At 49.4% G+C, this 14,231-nt stretch overlaps 1 protein-coding gene across 1 annotated transcript in view; it reads right to left on the reverse strand.

The window, feature by feature from the left end:
• The window catches only part of LOC149430736 (parathyroid hormone/parathyroid hormone-related peptide receptor-like), a 73,751-nt gene that overhangs the window by 36,363 nt on the left and 23,157 nt on the right, over window positions 1–14,231 (reverse strand). Inside the window, exon 3 of the mRNA XM_089666039.1 lies at window positions 1,360–1,420. Within this exon, the coding sequence (XP_089522165.1) occupies window positions 1,360–1,420 (61 nt within the window). The remainder of the gene's footprint in view (window positions 1–1,359; window positions 1,421–14,231) is intronic.

Here is a 14,231-nt window from a genome sequence, read left to right on the forward strand (position 1 = left end):
ACTTTGTTGAAGGGGGGCTGTGATATGACGGGGGGCTTCTGATGCACTGAGGTCTCTGGTATGAAAGGGGGGGCTATGATGTAAAGAGGGTGTGGGGCGGGGAACGTACGTTGGTACTTTAAGGATCTGTCCACCCAGGATCAGTATTTGGTAAATACTTTGGTGGCAGTTTCCATTGCCCCTTGGGACCTCTGAGTTTTTAGCTCTTTACACCCGCTGTGCCTATTATGAGGGGTTCCCACCATCCCTGTGCTGAGTTCCCGGGTTCCTGGATATTTATAAACAATGTTACTTTGTATCTCTCTATCTCCCGTCTGATCGATGTTTATAAACAATGTTACTTTGTATCTCTATCTCCTGTCTGATCGATGTTTATAAACAATGTTACTTTGTATCTCTATCTCCCGTCTGATCGATGTTTATAAACAATGTTACTTTGTATCTCTATCTCCCGTCTGATCGATGTTTATAAACAATGTTACTTTGTATCTCCATCTCCCGTCTGATCGATGTTTATAAACAATGTTACTTTGTATCTCTATCCCCCGTCTGATCGATGTTTATAAACAATGTTACTTTGTATCTCCATCTCCCGTCTGATCGATGTTTATAAACAATGTTACTTTGTATCTCTCCATCTCCCGTCTGATCGATGTTTATAAACAATGTTACTTTGTATCTCTATCCCCCGTCTGATCGATGTTTATAAACAATGTTACTTTGTATCTCCATCTCCCGTCTGATCGATGTTTATAAACAATGTTACTTTGTATCTCTATCTCCCGTCTGATCGATGTTTATAAACAATGTTACTTTGTATCTCTATCTCCCGTCTGATCGATGTTTATAAACAATGTTACTTTGTATCTCTATCTCCCGTCTGATCAATGTTTATAAACAATGTTACTTTGTATCTCTATCTCCCGTCTGATCGATGTTTATAAACAATGTTACTTTGTATCTCTCTATCTCCCGTCTGATCGATGTTTATAAACAATGTTACTTTGTATCTCTATCTCCCGTCTGATCGATGTTTATAAACAATGTTACTTTGTATCTCTATCTCCCGTCTGATCGATGTTTATAAACAATGTTACTTTGTATCTCTGTGATCCCCAGTGACACTTTAGCCTGTTTCAGCGTACTTCCATACACATCCATGTGATGGGGAGCGGAGCAGGAGGACAGGATGAACTGCCCACCTCTGTGTACTCTGATTTGCAGCACATTCAGTGTCCACAACGGGTGGAATCCCGACCGATTTTTCATTTTAAATCAGTGAAACATCTTCCGGTGCAATGAGGACACCACGGGGTGTATGACGTGTCTTTGTGTATCGGGGAAGGAAGTTGTACTCACTCTGTATCTGCAAACGTGGCTCTCTCCCGCGCCCAGATCGTCACGAATACAGCCGGCACACCTGGAGATAAACACAGTGAGAAGTGTCATCATTATCCCGAAGAGACAGAAGGATCGCGATAACAATTCACTCCACCCAATACAAAGAGGGCGGGGAGTACACTGATTGGGGGGTGGAGCTCCATGTAAATGTCATACGGCCATCAAATGACGTTACACACAATCTGTGACATATTATCACATTTTCAAGTTTACATTTTCATATGTGAATTTCTCCATCTAAGTCCAACAGCTTATTGTATCCTTTGGGTGTCTCCAGAGGTCCCCAGGGATCCCTTGAGCTGCGATGTATTAAAACCCCCTCATTCCACGTGAAGTAACGAACAACTATACTAACAGGAAAAAGTATGTCCGAATCAAAATCCCGGAGAGTCAGGATTGCCCCGTACACCCACTCTGCATAACTCATGCGATAGAGAAAGGGGGTGCCCAGGACCCTCCCCACCCTTTTATACACATCTATGTTAAAGGGAAACAACCCCGCCCCCATTATGCATGCAGCCCCGCCCCATTATGCATGCAGCCCCGCACCCATTATGCATGCAGCCCCGCCCCCATTATGCATGCAGCCCTTCTTCAAGAAGATCTTAATCAACAAAAACTAACGGAGTGAAAAGAACAGTATAAGAAAAGCGCCCCTCCCCCAGAGATGGACAGTTCACCAAAGGTAGGTCTGATATTCCTCCAGGCCATTATCCAGACTGCCCGAGGCTCCCTACCCTTCTCCAGACCCCGAATCTTCCCAACCTCACCCAGAATATCGTGCACCACCACTTCTACAGGGAGGACTTTCTTCCGCAGGATAATCTGACACCGTGCGTTCCACATGAAGTAACAAACAACTATACTAACAGGAAAAAGTGTGTCCGAATCAAAATCCCGGAGAGTCAGGATTGCACCGTACACCCACTCTGCATAACTCATGCGATAGAGAAAGGGGGTGCCCAGAACCCTCCCCACCCTTTTATACACCTCTATGTTAAAGGGAAACAACCCCGCCCCCATTATGCATGCAGCCCCGCCCCCATTATGCATGCAGCCCCGCCCCCATTATGCATGCAGCCCTTCTTCAAGAAGATCTTAATCGACAAAAACTAAGGGAGTGAAAAGAACAGTATAAGAAAAGAGCCCCTCCCCCAGAGATGGACAGTTCACCAAAGGTAGGTCTGATATTCCTCCAGGCCATTATCCAGACTGCCCGAGGCTCCATGCCCTTCTCCAGACCCCGAATCTTCCCAACCTCACCCAGAATATCGTGCACCACCACTTCTACAGGGAGGACTTTCTTCCGCAGGATAATCTGACACCGTGCGTTCCACGTGAAGTAACAAACAACTATACTAACAGGAAAAAGTGTGTCCGAATCAAAATCCAGGAGAGTCAGGATTGCACCGTACACCCACTCTGCATAACTCATGCGATAGAGAAAGGGGGTGCCCAGAACCCTCCCCACCCTTTTATACACATCTATGTTAAAGGGAAACAACCCCGCCCCCATTATGCATGCAGCCCCGAACCCTTTATGCATGCAGCCCTTCTTCAAGAAGATCTTAATCAAAAAAAACTAACGGAGTAAAAAGAACAGTATAAGAAAAGAGCCCCTCCCCCAGACATGAGCAGTTCACCAAAGGTAGGTCTGATATTCCCCCACGCCCTTATCCAGACTGCCCGAGGCTCCATGCCCTTCTCCAGACCCCGAATCTTCCCAATCTCACCCAGAATATTGTGCACCACCACCTCTACAGGGAGGACTTTCTTCCGCAGGGTAATCTGACACCGTGCGTTTCATGTGAAGTAACGAACAACTATACTAACCAGAAAAGGTGTATCCAAATCAAAATCCCGGAGAGTCAGGAATGCCCCGTACACCCACTCTGCATAACTCATGCGATAGAGAAAGGGGATGCCCAGAACCCTCCCCAACCTTTTATACACCTCTATGTTAAAGCGAAACAACCCCGCCCCCATTATGCATGCAGCCCCGCCCCCATTATGCATGCAGCCCTTCTTCAAGAAGATCTTAATCGACAAAAACTAAGGGAGTGAAAAGAACAGCATAAGAAAAGCGCCCCTCCCCCAGAGATAGACAGTTCACCAACGGTAGGCCTGATATTCCTCCAGGCCATTATCCAGACTGCCCGAGGCTCCCTACCCTTCTCCAGACCCCGAATCTTCCCAACTTCACCCAGAATATCGTGCACCACCACTTCTACAGGGAGGACCTTCTTCCGCAGGGTAAACTGTTACTTCACATGGAATGCACGGTGTCAAACAGCTATACTAACTAAAAAAAGTGTATCCAAATCAGAGTCCCGGAGAGTCAGGAATGCCCCGTACACCCACTCTGCATTACTCATGTGAAAGAGAAAGGGGGTGCCCAGAACCCTCCCCACCCTTTTATACACCTCTATGTTACAGGGACACTGGAGCAGAAAGTGGTCCATAGACTCCACTTTACCAACACACTCTGCTCTAGGAAAATCCCGATCATCCACAGGGCGGTGCTTCAGGTTCCCTCTCACATAGAGCCTTCCATGGAAAGCGAGCCAGGCTTGATCCCTAAACTTCAAAGGGATTCTCTCCAGGTTAATTAAACGCAGCCCCTCCCTCATTACGGAGCCGGGGCAATCCTTTAAGGCCAGTGACACACTGAAAGCAAAAGCCAAAATTCTCTCCCCCAGAAGCTTCCTGGGAAGGGACTTGATATCCTCCACTGTCACCTGCCACTGCCGAAGTATTTTCAGACACGGGGCAACATAGGCCGGGAGCTTGCCATGTCGGACTCTCAGACTTTTCACGGGGCCGCCATCTTCCCAGCAATGCAGAAAAGGCTTCCCTCTGACCCCCAATGTAAGGGACGTTCTTCCCACTGACCCCCAATGTAAGGGGCATTCTTCCCACTGACCCCCAATGTAAGGGACATTCTTCCCACTGACCCCAATGTAAGGGACATTCTTCCCACTGATCACCCAATGTAAGGGGCATTCTTCACACTGATCACCAATGTAAGGGACATTCTTCCCACCGACCCCCAATGTAAGGGACATTCTTCCCACTGACCCCCAATGTAAGGGACGTTCTTCCCACTGACCCCCAATGTAAGGGGAATTCTTCCCACTGACCCTCAATGTAAGGGACGTTCTTCCCACTGACCCCCAATGTAAGGGACGTTCTTCCCACTGACCCCCAATGTAAGGGACATTCTTCCCACTGACCCTCAATGTAAGGGACGTTCTTCCCACTGACCACCAATGTAAGAGACATTCTTCCCACTGACCCCCAATGTAAGGGGCATTCTTCCCACTGACCCTCAATGTAGGGGACGTTCTTCCCACTGACCCCCAATGTAAGGGACGTTCTTCCCACTGACCACCAATGTAAGAGACATTCTTCCCACTGACCCCCAATGTAAGGGGCATTCTTCCCACTGACCCCCAATGTAAGGGGACATTCTTCCTACTGATCCCCAATGTAAGGGACATTCTTCCCACTGACCACCAATGTAAGAGACGTTCTTCCCACTGACCCCCAATGTAAGGGACATTCTTCCCACTGATCCCCAATGTAAGGGACATTCTTCCCACTGACCCCCAATGTAAGGGACATTCTTCCCACTGACCCCCAATGTAAGGGACATTCTTCCCACTGACCCCCAATGTAAGGGACATTTTTCCGACTGACCCACCAATGTAAGGAACATTCTTCCCACTGAACCCCCAATGTAAGGGACATTCTTCCCACTGACCCCCAATGTAAGGGACATTTTTCCCACTGACCCACCAATGTAAGGAACATTCTTCCCACTGACCCCCCAATGTAAGGGACATTCTTCCCACTGACCACCAATGTAAGGGACATTCTTCCCACTGACCCCCAATGTAAGGGACATTTTTCCCACTGACCCACCAATGTAAGGAACATTCTTCCCACTGAACCCCCAATGTAAGGGACATTCTTCCCACTGATCCCCAATGTAAGGGACATTTTTCCCACTGACCCACCAATGCAAGGAACATTCTTCCCACTGACCCCCCAATGTAAGGGACATTCTTCCCACTGATCCCCAATGTAAGGGACATTCTTCCCACTGACCCCCAATGTAAGGGACATTCTTCCCACTGACCACCAATGTAAGGGAAATTCTTCCCACTGACCCCCAATGTAAGGGACATTCTTTCCACTGATCCCCAATCTAAGGGACATTCTTCCCACTGATCACCAATGTAAGGGACGTTCTTCCCACTGACCCCCAATGTAAGGGACATTCTTCCCAATTCTTCCCACTGACCCCCCAATGTAAGGGGCATTCTTCCCACTGATCACCAATGTAAGGGACATTCTTCCCACTGACCCCCAATGTAAGGGACATTCTTCCCACTGACCCCCAATGTAAGGGACATTCTTCCCACTGATCACCAATGTAAGGGACATTCTTCCCACCGACCCCCAATGTAAGGGACATTCTTCCCACTGACCCCCAATGTAAGGGACATTCTTCCCACCGACCCCCAATGTAAGGGACATTCTTCCCACTGACCCCCAATGTAAGGGACATTCTTCCCACTGACCCCCAATGTAAGGAATATTCTTCCCACTGACCCCCAATGTAAGGAATATTCTTCCCACTGATCACCAATGTAAGGGACATTCTTCCCACTGACCCCCAATGTAAGGGATATTCTTCCCACTGACCCCCAATGTAAGGGACATTCTTCCCACTGACCCCCAATGTAAGGGACATTCTTCCCACTGACCACCAATGTAAGGGACATTCTTCCCACTGACCCCCAATGTAAGGGACATTCTTCCCACTGATCACCAATGTAAGGGACAGTCTTCCCACTGACCCCCAATGTAAGAGACATTCTTCCCACTGACCCCCCAATGTAAATGACATTCTTCCCACTGACCCCCAATGTAAGGGATATTCTTCCCACTGATCACCAATGTAAGGAGCATTCTTCCCACTGACCCCCAATGTAAGGGACATTCTTCCCACTGATCCTCAATGTAAGGGACATTCTTCCCACTGACCCCCAATGTAAGGGACATTCTTCCCACTGACCCACCAATGTAAGGAACATTCTTCCCACTGAGCCCCAATGTAAGGGACATTCTTCCCACTGACCCCCAATGTAAGGGACGTTCTTCCCACTGACCCCCAATGTAAGGGACATTCTTCCCACTGACCACCAATGTAAGGGACATTCTTCCCACTGACCACCAATGTAAGGAACATTCTTCCCACTGACCCCCAATGTAAGGGACATTCTTCCCACCGATCACCAATGTAAGGGACATTCTTCCCACTGACCCCCAATGTAAGGGACATTCTTCCCACTGACCCCCCCAATGTAAGGGACATTCTTCCCACCGATCACCAATGTAAGGGACCTTCTTCCCACTGACCCCCAATGTAAGGGACATTCTTCCCACTGACCCCCCCAATGTAAAGGACATTCTTCCCACCGATCACCAATGTAAGGGACATTCTTCCCACTGACCCCCAATGTAAGGGACATTCTTCCCACTGACCACCAATGTAAGGGACATTCTTCCCACTGACCCCCAATGTAAGGGACATTCTTCCCACTGACCCCCAATGTAAGGGACATTCTTCCCACTGACCACCAATGTAAGGGACATTCTTCCCACTGACCACCAATGTAAGGGACATTCTTCCCACTGACCCCCAATGTAAGGGACGTTCTTCCCACTGACCCCCAATGTAAGGGACATTCTTCCCACTGACCCCCAATGTAAGGGACATTCTTCCCACTGACCCCCAATGTAAGGGACATTCTTCCCACTGACCACCAATGTAAGGGACATTCTTCCCACTGACCACCAATGTAAGGGACATTCTTCCCACTGACCCCCAATGTAAGGGACATTCTTCCCACTGACCCCCAATGTAAGGGACATTCTTCCCACTGATCACCAATGTAAGGGACATTCTTCCCACTGAGAAGAAGCAAATTGTCTTTCTAGGATTTTGGAAGCAAAAAACAAAAGAAACATACAGATGAGAAAAAAAAGAAAGGAAGTCAACAAATGGACCATTTCAGGCCAGATCAGTGGGTACGATCACTGCAGCTTGCATGGGCACCGTCTGACGGGCAACATGTCTAAACTGAGTGAATACCTGCAGCCTAGAGACTATTATGAAAGAAGGTTATCAGGGGCGGACTGACAATTCGGGCACTGCCCGAGGGCCCAGGGTCAGGAGGGGACCCCATGAGATGACCTTAGTATCTTTCATAGGCTTTTTTGGGTGTGGTTTGAGTGTAGGCGAGGACACAGGGGCCCCATGATCCCCTATTGAGCCTCATGAGTTCTCAGTCCGCCCCTGGAGGTTATTGACCCTTTCATGTGTACAAACCCCCAGTGGGTCCAATATGTCCCCATAACCCCTTTACCAGACGGTCCAAATCTTTATCATCATCACAGTCCTATTAGATGTCAGTTTTCTTGGAGCCCATGGTGAGGTGAGCAAAAAAACAAAAAAATCAATAACAGTGTATGTGATACACAAAAAGTGCACTGAGGATGTACCATGTGATCCCCTTTTGAACAGGAAGGTCCCTTCCCTGCCCTCCCAGGGAGCAAGACCCCTTAATGGGGGTAGGGCACACTCAGGTCCATCTAGCCACAAGGCCGGGCGGACCCCTTTCTTTAAGGTCAGCTGAAGTTGAGCTTCATAGTACTAGGTGAAGGGCTCTCCCAAAGAAAGACCCCTGAAGGCATGCGAGTAAGGAACCCAAGGGCCACACATCTTCCCCCTTGGACTTTAGGGTAGGCCAAAAGATCCACACCCCACCAGCCAAGTGAAAAATTACACATATATACACTATATTGCCATAAGTATTGGGACACCCCTCTATATCATGTGATTCAGGTGTTCCAATCACCTCCATATCATGTGATTCAGGTGTTCCAATCACCTCCATATCATGTGATTCAGGTGTTCAATCCCCTCCTGATCATGTGATTCAGGTGTTCCAATTCCCTCCTGATCATGTGATTCAATTGTTCCAATTCCCTCCCAATCATGTGATTCAGGTGTTCCAATCCCTCCGTATGATGTGATTCAGGTGTTCTAATCCCCTCTCAATCATGTGATTCAGGTGTTCCAATCCCCTCCCAATCATGTGATTCAGGTGTTCCAATCCCCTCCCAATCATGTGATTCAGGTGTTCCAATCCCTCCGTATGATTTGATTCAGGTGTTCCAATCCCCTCCCAATCATGTGATTCAGGTGTTCCAATCCCTCCGTATGATTTGATTCAGGTGTTCTAATCCACTCCCAATCATGTGATTCAGGTGTTCCAATCCCTCCATATCATGTGATTCAGGTGTTCTAATCCCCTCCCAATCATGTGATTCAGGTGTTCCAATTCCCTCCCAATCATGTGATTCAGGTGTTCCAATCACCTCCATATCATGTGATTCAGGTGTTCCAATCACCTCCATATCATGTGATTCAGGTGTTCCAATCCCCTCCTGATCATGTGATTCAGGTGTTCCAATTCCCTCCTGATCATGTGATTCATGTGTTCCAATTCCCTCCTGATCATGTGATTCAATTGTTCCAATTCCCTCCCAATCATGTGATTCAGGTGTTCCAATCCCTCCGTATGATGTGATTCAGGTGTTCTAATCCCCTCCCAATCATGTGATTCAGGTGTTCCAATCCCCTCCCAATCATGTGATTCAGGTGTTCCAATCCCCTCCCAATCATGTGATTCAGGTGTTCCAATCCCTCCGTATGATTTGATTCAGGTGTTCTAATCCACTCCCAATCATGTGATTCAGGTGTTCCAATCCCTCCATATCATGTGATTCAGGTGTTCTAATCCCCTCCCAATCATGTGATTCAGGTGTTCTAATCCCCTCCCAATAATGTGATTCAGGTGTTCCAATTTCCTCCTGATCATGTGATTCAGGTGTTCCAATCCCCTCCATATCATGTGATTCAAGTGTTCCAATTCCTTCCCAATCATGTGATTCAGGTGTTCCAATCCCCTCCATATCATGTGATTCAGGTGTTCTAATCCCCTCCCAATCATGTGATTCAGGTGTTCCAATTCCCTCCCAATCATGTGATTCAGGTGTTCCAATCCCCTCCATATCATGTGATTCAGGTGTTCTAATCCCCTCCCAATAATGTGATTCAGGTGTTCCAATTTCCTCCTGATCATGTGATTCAGGTGTTCCAATCCCCTCCATATCATGTGATTCAGGTGTTCCAATTCCTTCCCAATCATGTGATTCAGGTGTTCCAATCACCTCCATATCATGTGATTCAGGTGTTCCAATCCCTCCGTATGATGTGATTCAGGTGTTCTAATCCCCTCCCAATCATGTGATTCAGGTGTTCCAATCCCTTCCATATCATGTGATTCAGGTGTTCCAATCCCCTCCATATCATGTGATTCAGGTGTTCCAATCCCTCCGTATCATGTGATTCAGGTGATCTAATCCCCTCCCAATCATGTGATTCAGGTGTTCCAATCCCTCCATATCATGTGATTCAGGTGTTCCAATTCCCTCCCAATCATGTGATTTAGGTGTTCCAATCCCCTCCATATCATGTGATTCTAGTGTTCCAATCCCTTCCATATCATGTGATTCAGGTGTTCCAATCCCCTCCATATCATGTGATTCTATTGTTCCAATACCTTCCATATCATGTGATTCAGCTGTTTCAATCCCCTCCATATCATGTGATTCAGGTGTTCCCGTTCCCTCCCAATCATGTGATTCAGGTGCTCCAATCCCCTCCATATTATGTGACTCAGGTGTTCCAATCCCCTCCATATCATGTGATTCAGGTGTTCCAATCCCCTCCATATCATGTGATTCAGGTGTTCCAATCCCTCCGTATGATTTGATTCAGGTGTTCTAATCCCCTCCCAATCATGTGATTCAGGTGTTCCAATCCCTCCATATCATGTGATTCAGGTGTTCTAATCCCCTCCCAATCATGTGATTCAGGTGTTCCAATTCCCTCCCAATCATGTGATTCAGGTGTTCCAATTCCCTCCCAATCATGTGATTCAGGTGTTCTAATCCCCTCCCAATAATGTGATTCAGGTGTTCCAATTTCCTCCTGATCATGTGATTCAGGTGTTCCAATCCCCTCCATATCATGTGATTCAAGTGTTCCAATCCCCTCCATATCATGTGATTCAGGTGTTCCAATCCCCTCCATATCATGTGATTCAGGTGTTCCAATTCCCTCCCAATCATGTGATTCAGGTGTTCCAATCCCCTCCATATCATGTGATTCAGGTGTTCCAATCCCCTCCATGGATACAGGTGTATACAATCAAGCCCCTAGGCATGCAGACTGCTTCTACAAACATTGGTGAAAGAATGGGTTGCTCTCAGGAGCTCAGTGACTCCAAGCGTGGTCCCGTGATAGGTGGCCACCTGGGCAATAAGTCCATCCGTGACATTTCCTGGCTACTAAATATTCCACGCTCAACTGTTAGTGGGATTATAACAAAGTGGAAGCCACTGGGAACAACAGCCACTCAGCCGCCAAGTGGTAGGCCACGTCACATGACAGGGCGGGGTCAGCGCATGCTGAAGCGCACAGTGCGCAGAAGTCACCAACTGTCTGCAGAGTCAATAGCTAAAGACCTCCAAACTTGGTGTGGCCTTCAGATGAGCCCAACAACAGTGCGTAGAGAGCTTCATGGAATGGGTTTCCATGGCCGAGCAGCTGCATCCAAGCCTTCCATCACCAAGTGCAATGCAAAGCGTCGGATGCCGTGGCGTAAAGCACGCCGCCACTGGACTCTAGAGCAGCTGCATCCAAGCCTTCCACCACCAAGTGCAATGCAAAGCGTCTGATGCCGTGGTGTAAAGCACGCTGCCACTGGACTCTAGAGCAAGGGAGACGTGTTCTCTGGAGTGACCAATCACGCTTCTCTGTCTGGCAATCCGATGGACGTGACTGGGTTTGGTATAAAAAAGGGTGTAACGAGCGCTGGATAGTTTCAGAACAAAAGTATGCAAGCAGCTAGCATGAAAGGCAAGCCTCCAAAACGCCTCGTGGGATAACAGTCACAAACACAAAACATGCAGCGCCAGAGTAGAAAGGTCCGTCTCACGATGAAGTGTGACCACCTAGATAGATTTAAACGCAGCCAGCAGAAAAGTAATGGTCTTAGGCAACCAATACTACAACATTCTCCTGGTTACAAAGGTGTAAATGGTGACATTGGTGTCAAAGTCAATATTTCATTGGAGTGACAAAAATAAATCTGTGACATCTGTGGTAGGAAGTGTGGCTGTAGAACGCACTAACCAGATGGCGCAGATAGTAGCGCATTGGGGTAAAATGACCTACTCCTGGTCAACGGATCAGGAAACCTGCCGGAGTGGTGGTCGTCTCTGCTGTGGTCACCAGAAACATCCGCGTCCTCTCCTGTTGTGGCATTACCAGGTATCCAGTGGAATAAACGCTCATCCAGTGTGTAGTGGAATCCTTTGGTGTCAGCGACCTCCAGGGGTTGCGGTGTGCGCTCAAGGAACAGGAATCAACCTTCAGGGAATAAACAAATCCAAAGATGGCCGCCCGTATCAAGGTGTGGACCATGTGGGTAGTAGTGGTAGGTGAAGTAGCATCTCCCTAACGCGTTTCGTGGCAAGTGCGCGTTATCAAAGGGAGTGGGCTACTGTCAGAGGCCACCTATTTATGGTACGAGGCCTAAAATGTCTAAGGACGCCACGCGCATGCGCAGTCCGACGCTATCGCGTCATCGCTATTCATCCGCGCATGCGTCATCGCTATTCATCCGCGGATCGCGCTCGGCGGCCATTTTCCTGGAGTCCCAGTCTCTGTCTTACTGCCTCTGATGACAGACCAACCAAGGAAGAAAATTCAGTGGGGAAAAAAGAGCTGTTGTTGGTGGTAACCACCGATTAAAGATATGCTCAGGGAATGACAGAATTTAAAAGGGTTAAACAGAGCGCAGACCCTACAGATATCAAGGGCATAGTCACCTTGTGGTGAAATAGTGGGACTGCAAGTGCCAGGACAGATTGCTCGATTAGAGCCATTCATCAAAAAAGTCCATGTAGGAAACATATTAACCACTTGCCTACCAGGCACTTCTACCCCCTTCCTGCCTACCGGGCACTTCTACCCCCTTCCTGCCTACCGGGCACTTCTACCCCCTTCCTGCCTACCGGGCACTTCTACCCCCTTCCTGCCTACAGGGCACTTCTACCCCCTTCCTGCCCACCGGACACTTCTACCCCCTTCCTGCCTACAGGGCACTTCTACCCCCTTCCTGCCTACCGGGCACTTCTACCCCCTTCCTGCCTACAGGGCACTTCTACCCCCTTCCTGCCCACCGGACACTTCTACCCCCTTCCTGCCTACAGGACACTTCTACCCCCTTCCTGCCTACAGGGCACTTCTACCCCCTTCCTGCCTACCGGACACTTCTACCCCCTTCCTGCCTACAGGACACTTCTACCCCCTTCCTGCCTACAGGACACTTCTACCCCCTTCCTGCCTACAGGACACTTCTACCCCCTTCCTGCCTAAAGGGCACTTCTACCCCCTTCCTGCCTACCAGACACTTCTACCCCCTTCCTGCCTACCGGGCACTTCTACCCCCTTCCTGCCTACAGGACACTTCTACCCCCTTCCTGCCTACAGGGCACTTCTACCCCCTTCCTGCCTACCGGGCACTTCTACCCCCTTCCTGCCTACCGGGCACTTCTACCCCCTTCCTGCCTACAGGACACTTCTACCCCCTTCCTGCCTACCGGGCACTTCTACCCCCTTCCTGCCTACAGGGCACTTCTACCCCCTTCCTGCCTACCGGGCACTTCTACCCCCTTCCTGCCTACAGGGCACTTCTACCCCCTTCCTGCCTACCGGACACTTCTACCCCCTTCCTGCCTACCGGGCACTTCTACCCCCTTCCTGCCTACAGGACACTTCTACCCCCTTCCTGCCTACCGGTCACTTCTACCCCCTTCCTGCCTACAGGGCGCTTCTACCCCCTTCCTGCCTACAGGACACTTCTACCCCCTTCCTGCCTACAGGACACTTCTACCCCCTTCCTGCCTACCGGGCACTTCTACCCCCTTCCTGCCTACAGGACACTTCTACCCCCTTCCTGCCTACAGGGCGCTTCTACCCCCTTCCTGCCTACAGGACACTTCTACCCCCTTCCTGCCTACAGGACACTTCTACCCCCTTCCTGCCCACCGGACACTTCTACCCCCTTCCTGCCTACCGGGCACTTCTACCCCCTTCCTGCCTACAGGACACTTCTACCCCCTTCCTGCCTACCGGACACTTCTACCCCCTTCCTGCCTACCGGACACTTCTACCCCCTTCCTGCCTACCGGGCACTTCTACCCCCTTCCTGCCTACCAGACACTTCTACCCCCTTCCTGCCTATAGGGCACTTCTACCCCCTTCCTGCCTACCGGGCACTTCTACCCCCTTCCTGCCTACCAGACACTTCTACCCCCTTCCTGCCTACCGGGCACTTCTACCCCCTCCCTGCCCACCGGGCACTTCTACCCCCTTCCTGCCTACCGGTCACTTCTACCCCCTTCCTGCCTACAGGGCGCTTCTACCCCCTTCCTGCCTACAGGACACTTCTACCCCCTTCCTGCCTACAGGACACTTCTACCCCCTTCCTGCCTACCGGGCACTTCTACCCCCTTCCTGCCTACAGGACACTTCTACCCCCTTCCTGCCTACAGGACACTTCTACCCCCTTCCTGCCTACCGGGCACTTCTACCCCCTTCCTGCCTACAGGACACTTCTACC

This window comes from Staurois parvus, unplaced genomic scaffold (genome assembly GCF_062004578.1).
Source record: "Staurois parvus isolate SC_StPar_1 unplaced genomic scaffold, SC_StPar_1.0 ptg002485l, whole genome shotgun sequence".
Taxonomy (NCBI): domain Eukaryota; kingdom Metazoa; phylum Chordata; class Amphibia; order Anura; family Ranidae; genus Staurois; species Staurois parvus.